At 39.1% G+C, this 15,194-nt stretch overlaps 1 protein-coding gene across 2 annotated transcripts in view; it reads right to left on the reverse strand.

The window, feature by feature from the left end:
- Positions 1-4,512: 4,512 nt before the first annotated feature.
- TSPAN7 (tetraspanin 7) overlaps positions 4,513-15,194 on the reverse strand; it is a 120,079-nt gene continuing 109,397 nt past the window's right edge. For both annotated transcript variants that reach the window (XM_003917579.5, XM_009197404.4), the window contains exons 6-8: positions 12,433-12,516; positions 5,763-5,838; positions 4,513-5,493 (exon numbers count right to left, since the gene is read on the reverse strand). In XM_003917579.5, coding sequence (XP_003917628.1) covers positions 5,770-5,838; positions 12,433-12,516 — 153 coding nt within the window. In that variant the 3' untranslated portion in view covers positions 4,513-5,493; positions 5,763-5,769. The remainder of the gene's footprint in view (positions 5,494-5,762; positions 5,839-12,432; positions 12,517-15,194) is intronic.

Raw genomic sequence — 15,194 nt, forward strand, 5'->3', positions numbered from 1 at the left:
ACATTAACCTCTAAAACAATAAAAATATCATCTATACTTTCCAAAGAAGAAATATAAATATATTTAATTCAAGAGAAGACAGAAAAGCAGCAAAAGAGGAAGAAATGAATAGTAGACAGAAAAAATAATATGGTAGAAATAAAACCAAAACATCAGTAATAACAACACATAATTGTTAAAGCTTTCTCAGATTGGACTGAAAAAGAAAACATAATGCAGTTATGTGTTGTGAAAGAGACATGTCTAGACATGTCTAACTCAAAAATATTATAGACTGAAACCAGAGAGATACAGAACGATACTCTTGGCAAATACTCATCAAAAGAAAAAATAATTATAACTATAATATCAGACAAAATGAATGTTAAAGAAAAAAACAATCATAATTGAGAGAAAAGAAAGTCCATAATGACAAAAGAAATGATTCATCTATGAGACGTAATCTTAAACTTGCATGTCACTAACAACAAAGCTTAAAAATATATAAAGCAAAAACTGACAGAATCTACAATCACAGTGGGGGATTTTAATGTACCATTCTTAAAAACTGATAAACAGACAAAATATTCATAAGAACCAATGATTTTACTAATATTCATAAAATTTACTATTTGAGTATATTCACAGGCTTGTCCTAATCCTGCACCCAACAATTAAAGAAGATACATACTTTCAAGCACACACAGAACAAACACTGCCCACATACCCAGGCACAAAGCAAGTCTCAACAAATGAAGAATCTTTATTATACAAACCAAGTTTTTTGAACAAAAAACCCTAAAATCCATGTTTGGAAACTTAAAAAAAAAAAAATCCCAATGTATGGTTCAATGCATAAATTCTAATGGAAACTGCAAGATGTCTAGAACTGAAAGACAACAAAAATTTCAAATTAAAACTGAAATGCAGTTAAAGTTGTACTTAGATGAGAATTTACAGCCTTTCATGAAATTATTAGAAAAGATGGTTTAAAATATTAATGAGCTAAGGATTGACAAAAGAGAAAATCCAAGGAAACCCAAAGAAAACAGAAGGAAGAACAGATATTAATGAAATAAAAACCAAACAATAGAAAGGATGAAACTGAAAGGCTGGTTCTTTGAAAATACATAAAATAGACAAATTTTCAGCATTAATGGAAAAAAGGGAAGAAAGAAATAATGCTAGGAATGAAAAAGGGAACAAAAGTAGGTGTCATTAAAATTTCAAAAATGAGACATTACTATAACAACTTTATAAACTTGAAAGCAGGAAAAATGGACAACATTCTGGAAAATATTAATACTTGATTTAAAATGTGGAGCACAGAAGACAGTTGTCACAGGAGGCTAGGACTGCAGTTATCAAAAGAACATCACAGATAAGATGGTATTTGAAGATGGGAAGCCTTGGGAAAAGGCATGCCAAACAGGGAGAATGAGAGTGAAAGCATGGGATAAAACAATCTCAAGTAAATAGGATAGACGTGGAGCACAAGGTGAAAAAGGTAAGCTGAAGCCAGATTCTAGTACAGAGGTTCCCACTCTGCCTGGACATTTGAATCAACTGGGGAGTTTTAACAAAGAAAAAGCTCAGGCTAAACCTCAACAATCTCTGGGCTGGGCTATGATTGATAATCTCAAAAATCTATTACCTAAGTTTTGTTCAAAGGTTTTTAATATTGACAATTAAATGTGTGCAAACAAGAAAACCTTTGTTTTGTGTATCTTGTTAATTTAAACCTAAATTCCTTAGCCTGTCCTCCAATATTTTTTTTCCTGAGTCTGATTGCTAGGGGATGTCCCAATATTTTATTTCATTTTATTTATTTACTTTTTTAGAGACAGGATCTTGCTCTGTTGCCCAGGCTGGAGTACAGTGGCACGATCATTGCTCACTGCAGGCTCAAACTCCTGGGCCCAAGCATTCCTCCTGCCTTAGCCTTCTGAGTAGCTCGGATCACAGGCATGAGACACTAGGCCTGGCTCCTGACATTTTCAAATGACATGTTTTAATTATTTCCTCTTCCCAGCTACAAATCTTTATATTTGTAGAAAATGTAAACTAATTACATTAGCATAAGCACAACACAAATAAAAGGCAAAGCTCCTTCTAAAGTCAACTAACAAATAGTGGAGGCACCGTGGAATCAAGCATTGCTCTTGCTAGGAAGAAAGGACTTTTAATATTTTGAATTATTTGTGTCATTGCTTCTACCTCTAACCAGATGCATTGTTAATCCAGAACTCACTTTTCTTGAAAAGGCAAGTCACAGGCTGGGAGAAAAGATTTGCAATACTTACATCCAAGAAAGCACTTGTGTCCAGAATAGAGAAAGAATTCCTACAAATCAATAAAGACAACTGATTTTAAAATACACACAATACTTGAACATCTTACAAAAGAGGAAATCAAATCTCCATGTGTGCTCCCACCCCACCAAAATAGCATCAGGCAGCAGAGAGGCTAAAGGGTTAGATTTTTTAAATTATTGTTATGGACACATCGGAAACTAACCATTTATCATGAACAGAATACAATGAAAAAGTCAATGTCAATGAAAAAGTGAAAGTGTGAGGCAAATTAAATCTAGATAACACTATACATCTGCAGAATGGCTAAAATAAAACAGACTGAGAATAGCAAGTGTTGGTGAGGATGTGGAACAACTAGACCTTTTTTACATTGCTGATTGGAGTATAAATTAGTATAATCACTTTGGGAAAATGTTATGTAGTACTTTCTAAAGCTAAACATACCTTATTTCTAAGCAATCCAGCATGTGTATTTATGTCCACCAAAAAGCATATACCATAATGCTCATTGCAGCTGTATCATAGTAGCCCAAACCTAAAAAACAACCCAAATGTCCAGAAGAAGGGGTAAACTGTGCTATATTTGTATAATGTAATCCTATACCACAATGAAGACAAGACTATGTTTACATGCATCATGTAACTCTTGCAGACACAATGTTGAGTGAAAGAAGCTACACGAAACAGTCCACACTGTGTGATTCTATTTATTTGAAGTTGAAGAAGAGACAAAACTAATCTATGGGAATATAATTCAGATTAGTGGTACTCCTGAGCAGGATTGAGGGGATGTGAGAGGGCTGTGGTTACTGACTGAAAAGGGACACCAGGGAACCTTCAAGGGTGCTGAAATACTCTGTATATAATTTGGGCAGTTATTTACACTGGTTTGTACATATGAGCAAGTTCAAGTTGCACACTTAACATTTTGTGTTTTTTACCATAAGTAAATGTTATATTTCAAAAAAAAAAAAAAAAAAAAGGGCGGGGGAAGATAATAAAAGAAAACAAAAAAAGTATTTCAATTTGTGTCCTTTAAGTTTCGTTTGAAAGAGGAAAGGACATTACACACAAGTCATTCAGAGTTGAAACATGAACACTTGATAGTTTTAAAGGAAAATCAACCTTGGTCCAAATGTTTCACATTAAAAGTATGTTATTCTGAGATCTGAATTTAATTTAGAAAGTATATAGATTTCTTACTTACCAAAGTATACCAATAAACACACAGTTTGCAAAAAGATAAACCATGGGTTGGGATCTATTTAGGATTTTACAGAAAAGCCTCATTTCAATATATAATGAAATAGAAATTACGAAACAGAGATGTGAAAAATTTTTGAGCTACATGTGTTTCCACAGAAGAGCTCTCCTTAATTCACTAAAAATGCTGACCTTTTCAAGAGGGTACAACTGAAGGTTTAAGCAGTGTCCTTTGTCAATGTTGTAGTAGGGTTTACTCTATGCAGAGATCAGGCTAATAAATGCATATAGTTAGAAAGCCATCTCCATTCTAATTACAGTCTGTGCTATAGAGAAGAGGGAGCCTTTTAGATCCACTCATTTTGGTAACAGATCAATTTATGCTTTTACTAGGTTTTTCGTTTTTGGATGACTCATCAAGAATAAACTGATTGCAAATAATCTACTGCACCTGTTGATAAAATGCTCTTTAAATCAAGTGTAAGCATTCCATACTTCAGTACAAACTGGGGCATTGGGATGGCTGCATCGTAGGATGTAATCTCTTCTCTAGATTGTGTTTACTCACTCCAACCCAGAAAAGAAAGAGGAAAGGGAAGAATTCATGCTCATTAGAAACGATGAAGGAAAGAATAGAGGCTCATTTCCTTTTTTAAGAAAATGAAATCCAGACTTTAAAAACTCAGCTGAAATCTTTTTATTTATTTCACGGATTTCAGATCCAAGGATTTCAGAGGCCTGAAATGATATGAAGGCTCTATTTCTGCAGACAACAATGTATTCTGTTCATGATAAATGGTTAAAGTTTCTGAAGTGTCCATAACAATAATTTTAAAAATCTAACCCTTTAGCTTCTCTGTTGCCTGATGCTATTTTGGTGGGGTGGGAGCACACATGGAGAGGTGTGTCAGTGTGTGAGATGGTCCACTTGCCTGCAATGTCCTGAAGAGCAAGATGGAATAGAAATGTATTTAAAAACTTTCATAAGAACCAAAGAACAGAACCAGAACACAGCTGCTTGTAATTGCTCTATTTATTAATACATATATCACAAATGTTCACAATATCAATGCATTCTTGTTGGCATGCTAGACAGAGGCATTATTTTTGAAGATCTTTTAAAAATATTTTGACTTGTTCCCCCTTCACACTCATTTTTAAATTGTTCTGATGAGGTCCTCAATGTCTATAATGTCAATGCAAGAAAAAAAATACAGAGAGAAGTAGTAAAGTAACACAATAGCAATTAATTGGGGAAAAACAAAATATCATGGCCTTCACGAGAAGCAACAACACAGCTTTGTAACAGGATTATACAGGTTTCAACTGAGAAGCAAAGATGCACTAAACTGCCTACACATACCCAGGTATGTAACAAGCAAGGAGGCCACCTAAAGCTCAGTTTCCTTCATGCATGACACATGCTTTTTTTCTCCTCATGGACAATTATCGATGTGTTTCTTTACATGTCTTAGGCAGCCTGAAGAAGGTAGGAAAGCCTTAGTAGAGGGAAAATCAAACCAAATGAGATTAAGTCAAAAGAACAGATAATTATCGTCTGCTTATCTACTTAAAGGTGTGTGGCATTTACCACAGTGAGGAGCTAACAGGAGCCTCCCACACTACATGCAGGGCCCAAAGGGGCCAGCGATGGTGTGATAACCAGTCACCGATGATGAGTTGCAGTTGGACCAAGTACAGATGGAGGGGCTGGCCCATGCAGGGCCTCGGGGTGAGGTTCACTAGGACTAGCTGCAGGGGGACCTGGCTACACTCTGTGGCACAACAAGGCTTCACAAAATGGACACTACAAGTGACATGGGCTGAAAGGTGGAGCAGAGACTGGGTGGGAGTGTCAGTTGCACGTGGGGGGTAAGGGATAGGGGGAGCAGGGCAGGTGTATTATGTACTGTGCTCTAACATTCTTTGGAAGTCTTTCAAAGATTGCTGCAGTTCCTTTTTAAAACAGGTCTCTTATTCCGTCGTTCTTGAAAGACTAAGAGAGAAATTAGAACATGTGAGTGATTCACCAGTAATAAGGACTTGAAAAGAAAGATAACAAGCTGAAAAAAGTATTTCCACAGTTTCCACAAAAGAACCAATTATACCTCCTTCCCAGAACCATGGAAATGAGATTTCTGCACATGGACAAGTACCACCAAGATCAGGTGACTCAATGGCCAGGGAGTACTCCTGCACATTTGAAGGGTATTATGTGTCCCAAAGGGGACCCCTCAAAATTAAACACTCCCCACTGTCACCTACCTTCTCTTTACACCATCTCATACTGATTGGCCGTGATGAACCGGGACAGACAGCAGGCCAGCAGCATGCCAATTAACTGTTGCCAGGGAGAAAAATGAAAACGAGAATCTCAAGTCACCGAACCACACCCTCTTAATTTTTAATTAATAATTTTATATATTTATGGGGGAAACGTGATTTTTGATATGTGTGTATCACTAGACATAATTTTTTCAACAACCAAGTGTTTCTGTATGTAAATGGGGAAAGGGCACTAGAGCAAAAGATAAAACCTGATTTCAACCATGGGATCTCAGTTGTTGGGAGTCTAACTGCAGAGCCAACTGGAAGTTCTCAAACTGGCCATCATGTTCCAGCTGTAGCTCACTCTGGCCATTTAAGAACAACTTTTGACACTTGAGGAGTATTAAAATTTGTTCATGTTATGAGAGTAATAAAAAAATTAAGGAACACGGAATTTAGTGATATATTAACTAAAAGGCTAAAATTTAATTCAAATCTATAGCACATGCATTTGGAAGACTTCTCAGCATACTATGATATCTCAGTCATACCCAGCTGACAAAATAATAGTTCTTTCCTTGAGGCAAGAATAGAGACCCTATTCTTGATGAGGCACATTCACCAGTGGGGTAAGAAAGCCACAGCTTATGAAAAGGTAGGAGGGGCTAGGGGAAAGTGGGGCTTTATATTCTGTCTCTTGACCATGTAGATATCTTAGGCCTAAGTGGGCTCATCTACACCCAGGGCCCACCTCCCAGTTCTTTTAGGGGCCTCAGGACAACCAGTGATGTAGTACCTCTACCTCCTCAGAAGATTCTAGTCATCCACTTGTCTTTGTGCCTTGATCTAAACTGTAGCACAAGTGAATCTAATAAAGATGATTGTGATACCCTCAAGACACCCTTAACCACATCTTGTTCTGTTCATTAGAAAAGAAAATTTCCACTCATGAATCTGGAGGATCAGCATTCTTTAGAGAGGAGCCCAATTGTGCACTTGAGTCTAGAGGCTGCTTTCTCTTAGTCAATGTAGTCCCTTCTCTTTAGACAACTAGGCATGTTTTACTGGATCAGACCTGTGTCACTAGAAGCGCGACCCCAGGACCAAGAGCATCACGATCACCTGGGACCTTTTTAGAAATGCACATTCTCAGATCTCACCCCAGTTCTGCTGAATCAGATACGCTGGGGGTTGGGGCCCAGCAACTGGTGTTTTAACAAGCCTTCAAGGGCAGGGAACTGCTCATCCAGTCCACCTAGTCACCCTCATCTTATAGATGAAACACCTACTGCCACTTCAGGTCCCACTGTTGGTCAGGGAAACACCTGAACTCCATTCTCCTGGCTCTTAACCTACCCGTGCAGGTTCCAGTTCTCATTTCTTATCTTCCTTTTTCAAATCAAAATTGTGCTGTGAAATATGCAAACTATAACCCCTTTCAGGTAAGGAAGCATCATCATCTTATTGGACTCGTCCTATCTCCTACCAAGGTTCTAGTCAACATCATTTGGTGCCATAAAATACATAGTCTCATGCACTTACTGCCAAGTGGCTGAAGATACCATGGCTATAACCTTTAGAATATTCTGCCAAATGAGAAACTAAAATATGAATGTAACGACCTTGAACCTCATAGCTTGTCTCTTTTTATTAGAACTTCCATTTTCCAGGACCAACAAACAGCAGAACACACTTGATAATGTCAAAAATTAAATAAGTGTCAGAGGTACATAACACATTCAGGTAGAACAAATTACAGTCGTCCCTTAGTATCTGTTGGAGATTGGTTCCAGGACCTCCTGAGGATAGCAAAATCCTAGGATGCCCAAGTCCTTGATACAAAATCGTGCAATATTTGCATATAAGCTATGCACATCCTCCTTTATACTTTAAATCATCTCAAGATTACTCATAATACCTAATACAATGTAAATGCTGTGTAAATAGTTGCTATACTATATTGCTTTTATTTGCATTATTTTTTGTTGTATTGTTATTTTCAATCCATAGTTGGTTGAATTCATGGGTACAGAACCTGCAGATACGGAAGGCTGACTGTATTGAATATCCAGGCTGGAGTGCAGTGGTGCAATCTCGGCTCACTACAACCTCTACCTCCCAGGTTGAAGTGATTCTCCTGCCTCAGCCTCCTGAGTAGCTGGGATTACAGTTGTGCACCACCACATTCAGCTAATTTTTGTATTTTTAGTAGAGATGGGGTTTTGCCATGTTGACCAGGCTGGTCTTGAATTCCTGGGCTCAAGTGATCTGCCTGCCTCTGTCTCTCAAAGTGCTGGGATTACAGACGTGAGTCACTGTACCTAGCCTGTATTGAATATTTACCACAACCTGTACAATATTACAATCTCAGTTTTCCAGATAAGAAAATTGAGGGTTATGAGAGGTTAAAGAATACGCCCCAAGCTACACAGGTAATTCTCAGAGCTTAATGTTGTACCCTCTCATCCTATCTAAGAATAGCCTCAGCTCTGTCCTGCCCTCTACATAGAAAAGGTAAACAAGTCTTCTCAAGGGCCCCCCAAAAGAAAAGAATGACCGGCACATCTTAGCAGCATTTAGACCCTGGAGGAGGCCAGACAGGAGGATGAGGGTCAGAAAATGGATGGGTAGTAATAGGGTCTGTGTTTTCTTATGAGTACCTTTTCCTTTTGTATTTCACAGACTTAAGTCTTTTTGTTATAAAAGCAATAAATGAATTCCCTTCAGGTGCTACCAGAGGCAGGAACAAGGGTGATCTCTGGCCTTAAAAGTTAATACAGCAGGCCAGGTGAAGAGGTCAGAATTATAACACTGGATCTATAGTAGCTGCCCAACTTCAAGCGAGTCACTCAACCCTCCCCTTCTGGAAAATGGCTCTACTGTCTTTACTCAGGACTACAATATTACATGATATGGGGAATTAATCCAGCCTAACAGGTTCCAAGTCTAGCAAAGCCCTGGGTCTATTTACCTTAGACACAGAAGTACTAAACACAGAAGACCAGAGAACACCCCACCACACACACACATGCGTATGTACATATACACAATGTCACAAATTGAACAATAAACATGTCCATGCCGAGACATCCCATGGTTCTTGGCTTCCGGGGCATTTGGGGGGTGGGGAGAGGACAGGGGTGCTGTACATGCATGCTCCATCTCTCACTCTCCCCACAAGCCCTCGAGTAAAAAAGCAGTTGCCAAAGATGCAGCGAAGAGGCACTCTACTAAACAGATTCAACCTTCTGCTATAACTTTATAGGGCAGCAGACTCTGCCCATCAAGTCCAGACAAATGAGTTTTACCTTGAGAGGGCAAAGGCAATGGAAGTTTGTAGAGAGAAGTGTTTAATGCTTGACACAACCCTGCTGCTGTTCGAAAACAGCACTCGAGAGCTTTCAATTAGCTAAGTTAGCTAACAGGGAACAAAGTTCTTGCCCAGTGTATTAAAAGGCTAGACCCAGCTTAGTTTTCCTAATACTTTATACCACCTTTAATCTTTGAGACAATAGATGTGCATGGCCGGTTTCTTCCAACAGATGATAGCATGGAGGTCATAAGAGCAAGCAAAGGGCAAGAAAAAGGTCAAGGGCAGGAGAGCAAAAGTGGGAGGGAGGGAGGGAGAGAGCTCTGTTCTTTCCTACCTACTTTGTCCTCTCTGTGGCCTCTACTTAGTAGAGCCTTCTTTATTATAGGAAGGCTAAGGCATAGGTCAACACAACTGGTTCATCAATATCAGACAACATGTGCTAAATTTTACTATGACATTGGCTCTAAAATTTCTGAACACATGTAGCCAAAGGTCTGGTTCTAGGTCACTGACCAGGATCAGTAGGGCTGGTTCTTTGTGAATGGGCATCTGGTAAGTGGCCACCATTGTCCCAGGGATGCCCTGGATCTACGGACATCTGGAAGCCAACTTCAGCTTTCAGGAACCCTGAGGCTGATGGCACCATAAATAGCTGTAGTTCCTGGTGCATCTGGCTGGCAAATGCCAGCCACAGCCATTCCTTTCCCTGCCCGAACCTGGGAGCAGGTCTCAAGTGTCTGCCCTGCTGGACTTGCCTGGCCACATGGGTGAGCAGTACTGGCACCATGGTATGATGTCACTGGGCTTTGTGTTTTATCACCCCAATAACTATGTGGTACCTTGATGAGACCTAAACTCACTGCAGAGAATTTCAGAGTTGGGGTTCCTTAAGGTCAAAGCCCCTCTCTTACTGCCCTAGAGGGTCACAGTACATATTCAACAATTCACAAATCACAGATTTCTTAAGGTAGCACAGAGAGATTAATCAGGCCAGATAATTATTTGTCTAATCATACATTTTTTCATTGGGATGTGTGAGAGAAGAGTGGAAGAGAGGTATTAATCAGATTCATTACTTGGAGAAGGATCCATTTGATTCATCTCATTAATGAAAACAGGATCCTCCTATACCACACATACACTCATGCTCATGGCCACATGGGAATATTCTTGGATGATAAGGTGTTTCATTCATGAGATTCCAGGTTATTTGAGGCCCTCTTCTCCTAATGTACAGTATCTGCATAATGTCCCTTTATGGTTCTAGGATAGCTAGTAGGGGAGACTTCAGCAATATTTCTTTTTTCCTCCAATGGCACAGGCCTCCTCAAATGCCAAACACAAGAATGCCCTTTTGATGTTAACAATATGATGCTACACATACATGTGTTAAGTAAACAGGATGTTCCAGGCTCTCAAGTGCATCCTGCACATTTGCATCAGTCACCAGGGTTTGGGGATCCTCTAAAATGTCCCTCAGTCATTAGAGTGATGTGGCTGAGTATTATTATTGAAATATTATAGCAACTAGAATACATTTCAGAGTAGCAATTGCTTTTCAAATGTCTCTGGAGACTGAGTTAATTTGCATTGTTTGTGACCCCACTCTGGTTTGTCTATGTGTTGGAGTGTTGAGGGTTTAATTCACTTCATGGGCTTCAAAACAAAAACAAAAAACAACGAAGCATGGTAAAAGATAGTTTTGAAATTGCAACAAGGAACACACTTGTGTTGGCGGAGCCCACATGCTCTTGTGAGATAAAATGTTGCACAGGTTTTGTAACTGCTTAGGAAGAAAAGCTCTTCTACTTCTCTAAGGCTGTCTACTTGTAAAAAACAAACCATCAGGCTTAAAGTTCTATGCCTTAATCTAAGTGAGGGTTACACAGCTATGTTCATTTTGTGGTAACTTATTAAGCTGTAAACATAATTTATGCACCTTTCCGCATATTCCACATTTCAATTAGAAAGTTTTAGGAACAAACTGGAATAAAATTAAAGTGCATCTGCATTGCTAAGCAGGAGGGCCAGAGATACAGATGGGTAGGGAAAAAGTAATTAGAGTCTGAGATAGCCTATATAGAAATTAGAGTTGTGGTTTGTTGTAGACACCAGGTCCTAAATAAAAAGAAATAAAAAAATAAAAAAAGAATTGAGAGCTGTGGAGACATTACTCAGACAACATTAATCGGGCTTTGTTTGAAAAACGATCTGTTGGTCTGAACAAAGTCTGAGTTAAACATAAACAAAGTTTGCTCTTGCTTGTTAACTATACATGTTGATTCTTCTACCCAAAGCCACATTATAGCAAGGATGTATCATTTGTCTGGGAGATCAGAAGCCTGTGGGACCATGCCCTGCCTGGTGGAGGTGGGCTACGTTTTAGATTTAGCTTAATCTTATTCTATCCTCCAGTGTGTGTGGTTTACTTAATTGGCATAGTACTTTCTCCCATTGTTTTCCTGAGGGTAGGTACAGATAAAGGGCTATAAAATTTAGTACACAAAATTTTATTTCCTCTTTTTTTTTTTTTTTTTTTTTTTGAGACGGAGTCTCGCTGTGTCTCCCAGGCTGGAGTGCGGTGGCGCGATCTCGGCTCACTGCAAGCTCCGCCTCCTGGGTTCACGCCATTCTCCCACCTCAGCCTCCGAGTAGCTGGGACTACAGGCGCCCGCCACCACGCCCGGCTAATTTTTTGTATTTTTAGTAGAGACGGGGTTTCACCGTGTTAGCCAGGATGGTCTCGATCTCCTGACCTCGTGATCCGCCCGTCTCGGCCTCCCAAAGTGCTGGGATTACAGGCTTGCGCCACCGCGCCCGGCCTATTTCCTCTTAAGAAACCACATAAGAATAGTCAAACCTCTTACAAATAGCCAAACTTAGAGATTAAAATAATGATCACAAGTCGAAGTGTGCTAAATTTAGGCTTTCTTTAAAAGGGAGAGATCTCATCCGTAATACAGGGGAACTAAGAGAGAGCAAAAAAGGGTCAGGTCAATCAGGAAAAACGCTTCCCCCAAATCCAGATCAGCCATTTGCTGTTTTGAGTTGTTTATGATCCAATTATGCCAGCACGTTATTCAGTTAACCTCCATTTGACCTACAGAAGTAACCAGTTGTTTTTCTGGAGTTAGTCATTGGTGTAACTGTAACTGATATTCCCTTGATGACAAAACTTCATTTGAGTTGAAAAAGAAAAATCAATAAACAGATCACCTGAGGACTAATGAGCAAGGAGCTTTGACCCCATCTATCAGCTTTTCCCAAAGCACAGGAAGACAGGCAGAGAATCTGGAGGCCAGGGAGGGAGGCGGAGGAAAGGTTAGACTAGGTTCTGCACAATTATGAAGCTACCTGGGAGAATGCGATTCCAAACGCCACTCCAGCGATGATTCCCATGTTAGTCTCCATGAAACTAGTTACCAGATCATAACAACCCTGGAAAGAGAAAGACACTGTCTTGGAGACATGTTTTTACTCAGGCCAAGCTGGGCTATGTGTACTCGAAACACTCCCCACATACACTTCAACCTTAATTCAGCAAATACAATTGCAACTCACTCCAGGAATTTATTAGCATTCTCTTCAAACTTAAAAAAATAAGAAAAGGTTTCAAACATACACAAAAATAAAGCGACACATGACCCTTCCCCAAACATCACAAATTAACATCTGGTCAATCTTGCTTCATTTGAACCTCCCCAACTCCCATCCCATTTCAAGTCAATCCCAGACACAATTTCATCGACAAATGTTTCTGTAGTAGGATTAAATTTAGCAAGAGATCTCTAAGATCTATGAAGCAAACACTACAGAGACAAAGAAGTAGACTTGAAAAGACATTCCGCATCCTTGAACAGGAAATCTCAGCATCATAAACATGGTTACTAGCATTTTGACAACGAATGACAAAATCTTGAATAAACAAACCGGAATCATCTGGCTAGAGGGAAGTGTTTGAGTATCTGCCAACTTTATGGAGTTTTAGGGTTCTTCCTAATGAGACCATTAGGATTTTTTAAATAGGGAAAACCTATGTTCTAGGGTCATCTTTTCCGGAGAGAGAGAGAATTTGTAAGTATATTTATTTGAAACTGGCCAAATCAACCTAGAGTTCTGAACTGACTTATTCAGCCAGGAAGACATGGTCTTTTTCCAGTTTTCTGGAAAAGGGCCTCAACTAAATTGTATAAAGTCTGTGACAAATAAAGACATTAATTTGATAAACAGATTAAAGCTGGTTCTTATTTATCAAAATGGCACACTAAGTTTTAATAACATTTGAAGAACAAAAAGAACCCCAAGCATGTTTCCCCTCTTTAAGTTCAAATTTAACAATTTAACATTTCTCATAGCTTGTAAAAAATTCTGCCAATGCTGTGTCTTCTATTAAGTGATATCTATATACATTTATAAGCTGCTTGCAGGGAAAAAAAAATGGTGCATTAACTTACCAGTAGTGCTTTCAGACATATTTTCTTTTGTTTTTAAGTTCAGGGGTACATGTGGAAGTTTATTATATAGGTAAACTTGTGTCGTGGGGGGTTTGTTGTACAGATTACTTTGTCACCCAAGTATTAAGCCTAGTACCCATTAGTTGTTTTTCCTGATCTTCTTCCTCCTCCCACCCTCTACCCTCCTATAGGCCCCAGTGTGTGTTGTTCCCTTTGTGTGACATATGTTTTCAATGCAATCGACAAACTAGACTTCTTAGTTATCTGATGCAAATTTGAAGGCCAGGGTGGGAGTGGGAAAGGAAATACATTATCACTCATGGGGAGTTTTAAAATTTGATTCCCCATAGTAGAAGCTTACTGATTTCACTGTTACTAGTGAGACTCTAGATCACATTTTTTTCTTTTTCTCTTTTCTTTTCTTTCTTTTCTTTTTTTTTTTTTTTTTTTTTTTTTTTTGAGACAGAGTCTTGCTCTGTAGCCCAGGCTGGAGTACAGTGGCGTGATCTCGGCTCACTGCAACCCTCCGCCTCCAGGGATGGTGGACCGCCCTGCCTCAGCCTCCCAGGTAGCTGGCATTACAGGTGTGTACCACCATGCCTGGCTAATTTTTGTATTTTTAGTACAGATGGGGTTTCACCATGTTGGCCAGGTTGGTCTCAAACTCCTGACCTCAGGTGATCCACCCATTTCAACTTCCCAAAGTGCTGGGATTACAGGCATGAGCCACCATGCCCAACCTCACACAATTTTTCAAAAGGTAGTAGAAGAGAGAAGAATTTGGGTTAGAAAGAAGACAAAATGAAAAGAGATGTGGATATTCTAACACTTTCCCAAAAGGTAGCAGCTAAGACAGCAGTTTGCCAGGCTGGCTATCATTACTGTATCTTCTCCCTGCAGTGATGATGGGGCTAAGGAATGAGGTACAGATCAGCACCAGTGTTACGTAAGCTCAAAATTTGGAAACACAAGCCTGATAATACAACCCAGAGAGAAGCAAAATGAGTATTTTCTTATTCTGCAAAATAGTTTGGCATAGATTTTTTTTCTGCGCACTTCAATTCCACACTTAAACTGAATATATTTTCTCAAGTATGATTTCTACTCCATTCTAGAAGATTTTAGACTTGGTCACATTATTTTTGGTAAGGCCACTCCAACCAGTAGGAAGACACCAGAAAAAGGGAATAACTGCCTGGCATTAGTACAACTGTGCCGAAATAATTCTCTCTAAACCTTGCTCAATGTATGGATCTTGAATGAGCAGTATTTATTCACCTAGGAGCTTGTTAGAAATGCAGAATTGAAGGCTCCACCCCAGATCTACTGAATCAGAATCTGCCAAATCCATGGGTTATTCCTTTTGACATATTTTTAATGAATTTTAACCAGATCTCCAGACGCTTCACATGCCCATTAAAAGGTGAGAAGCACTCTTCTATAAGAAATGTTTTCTCATTATTTTTTATTCCAAATAAGAAAGCAAGTTAATGAATCATATCAGTAATAGGATTAATTAAAATGAGAAAAGTGACTTAGTTTTTTTTTTTTCTGTTTTGTTTTTAAACAATAAGAGACCAATGTCAAAATAAATGTTTGCCATCTCTGGATGTTTCTGTTATTTACTGCATGGACCCCAAAGTTCATTTTCCTGGTCTCAGC

Source organism: Papio anubis, chromosome X (assembly GCF_008728515.1).
Source record: "Papio anubis isolate 15944 chromosome X, Panubis1.0, whole genome shotgun sequence".
Taxonomy (NCBI): Eukaryota; Metazoa; Chordata; class Mammalia; order Primates; family Cercopithecidae; genus Papio; species Papio anubis.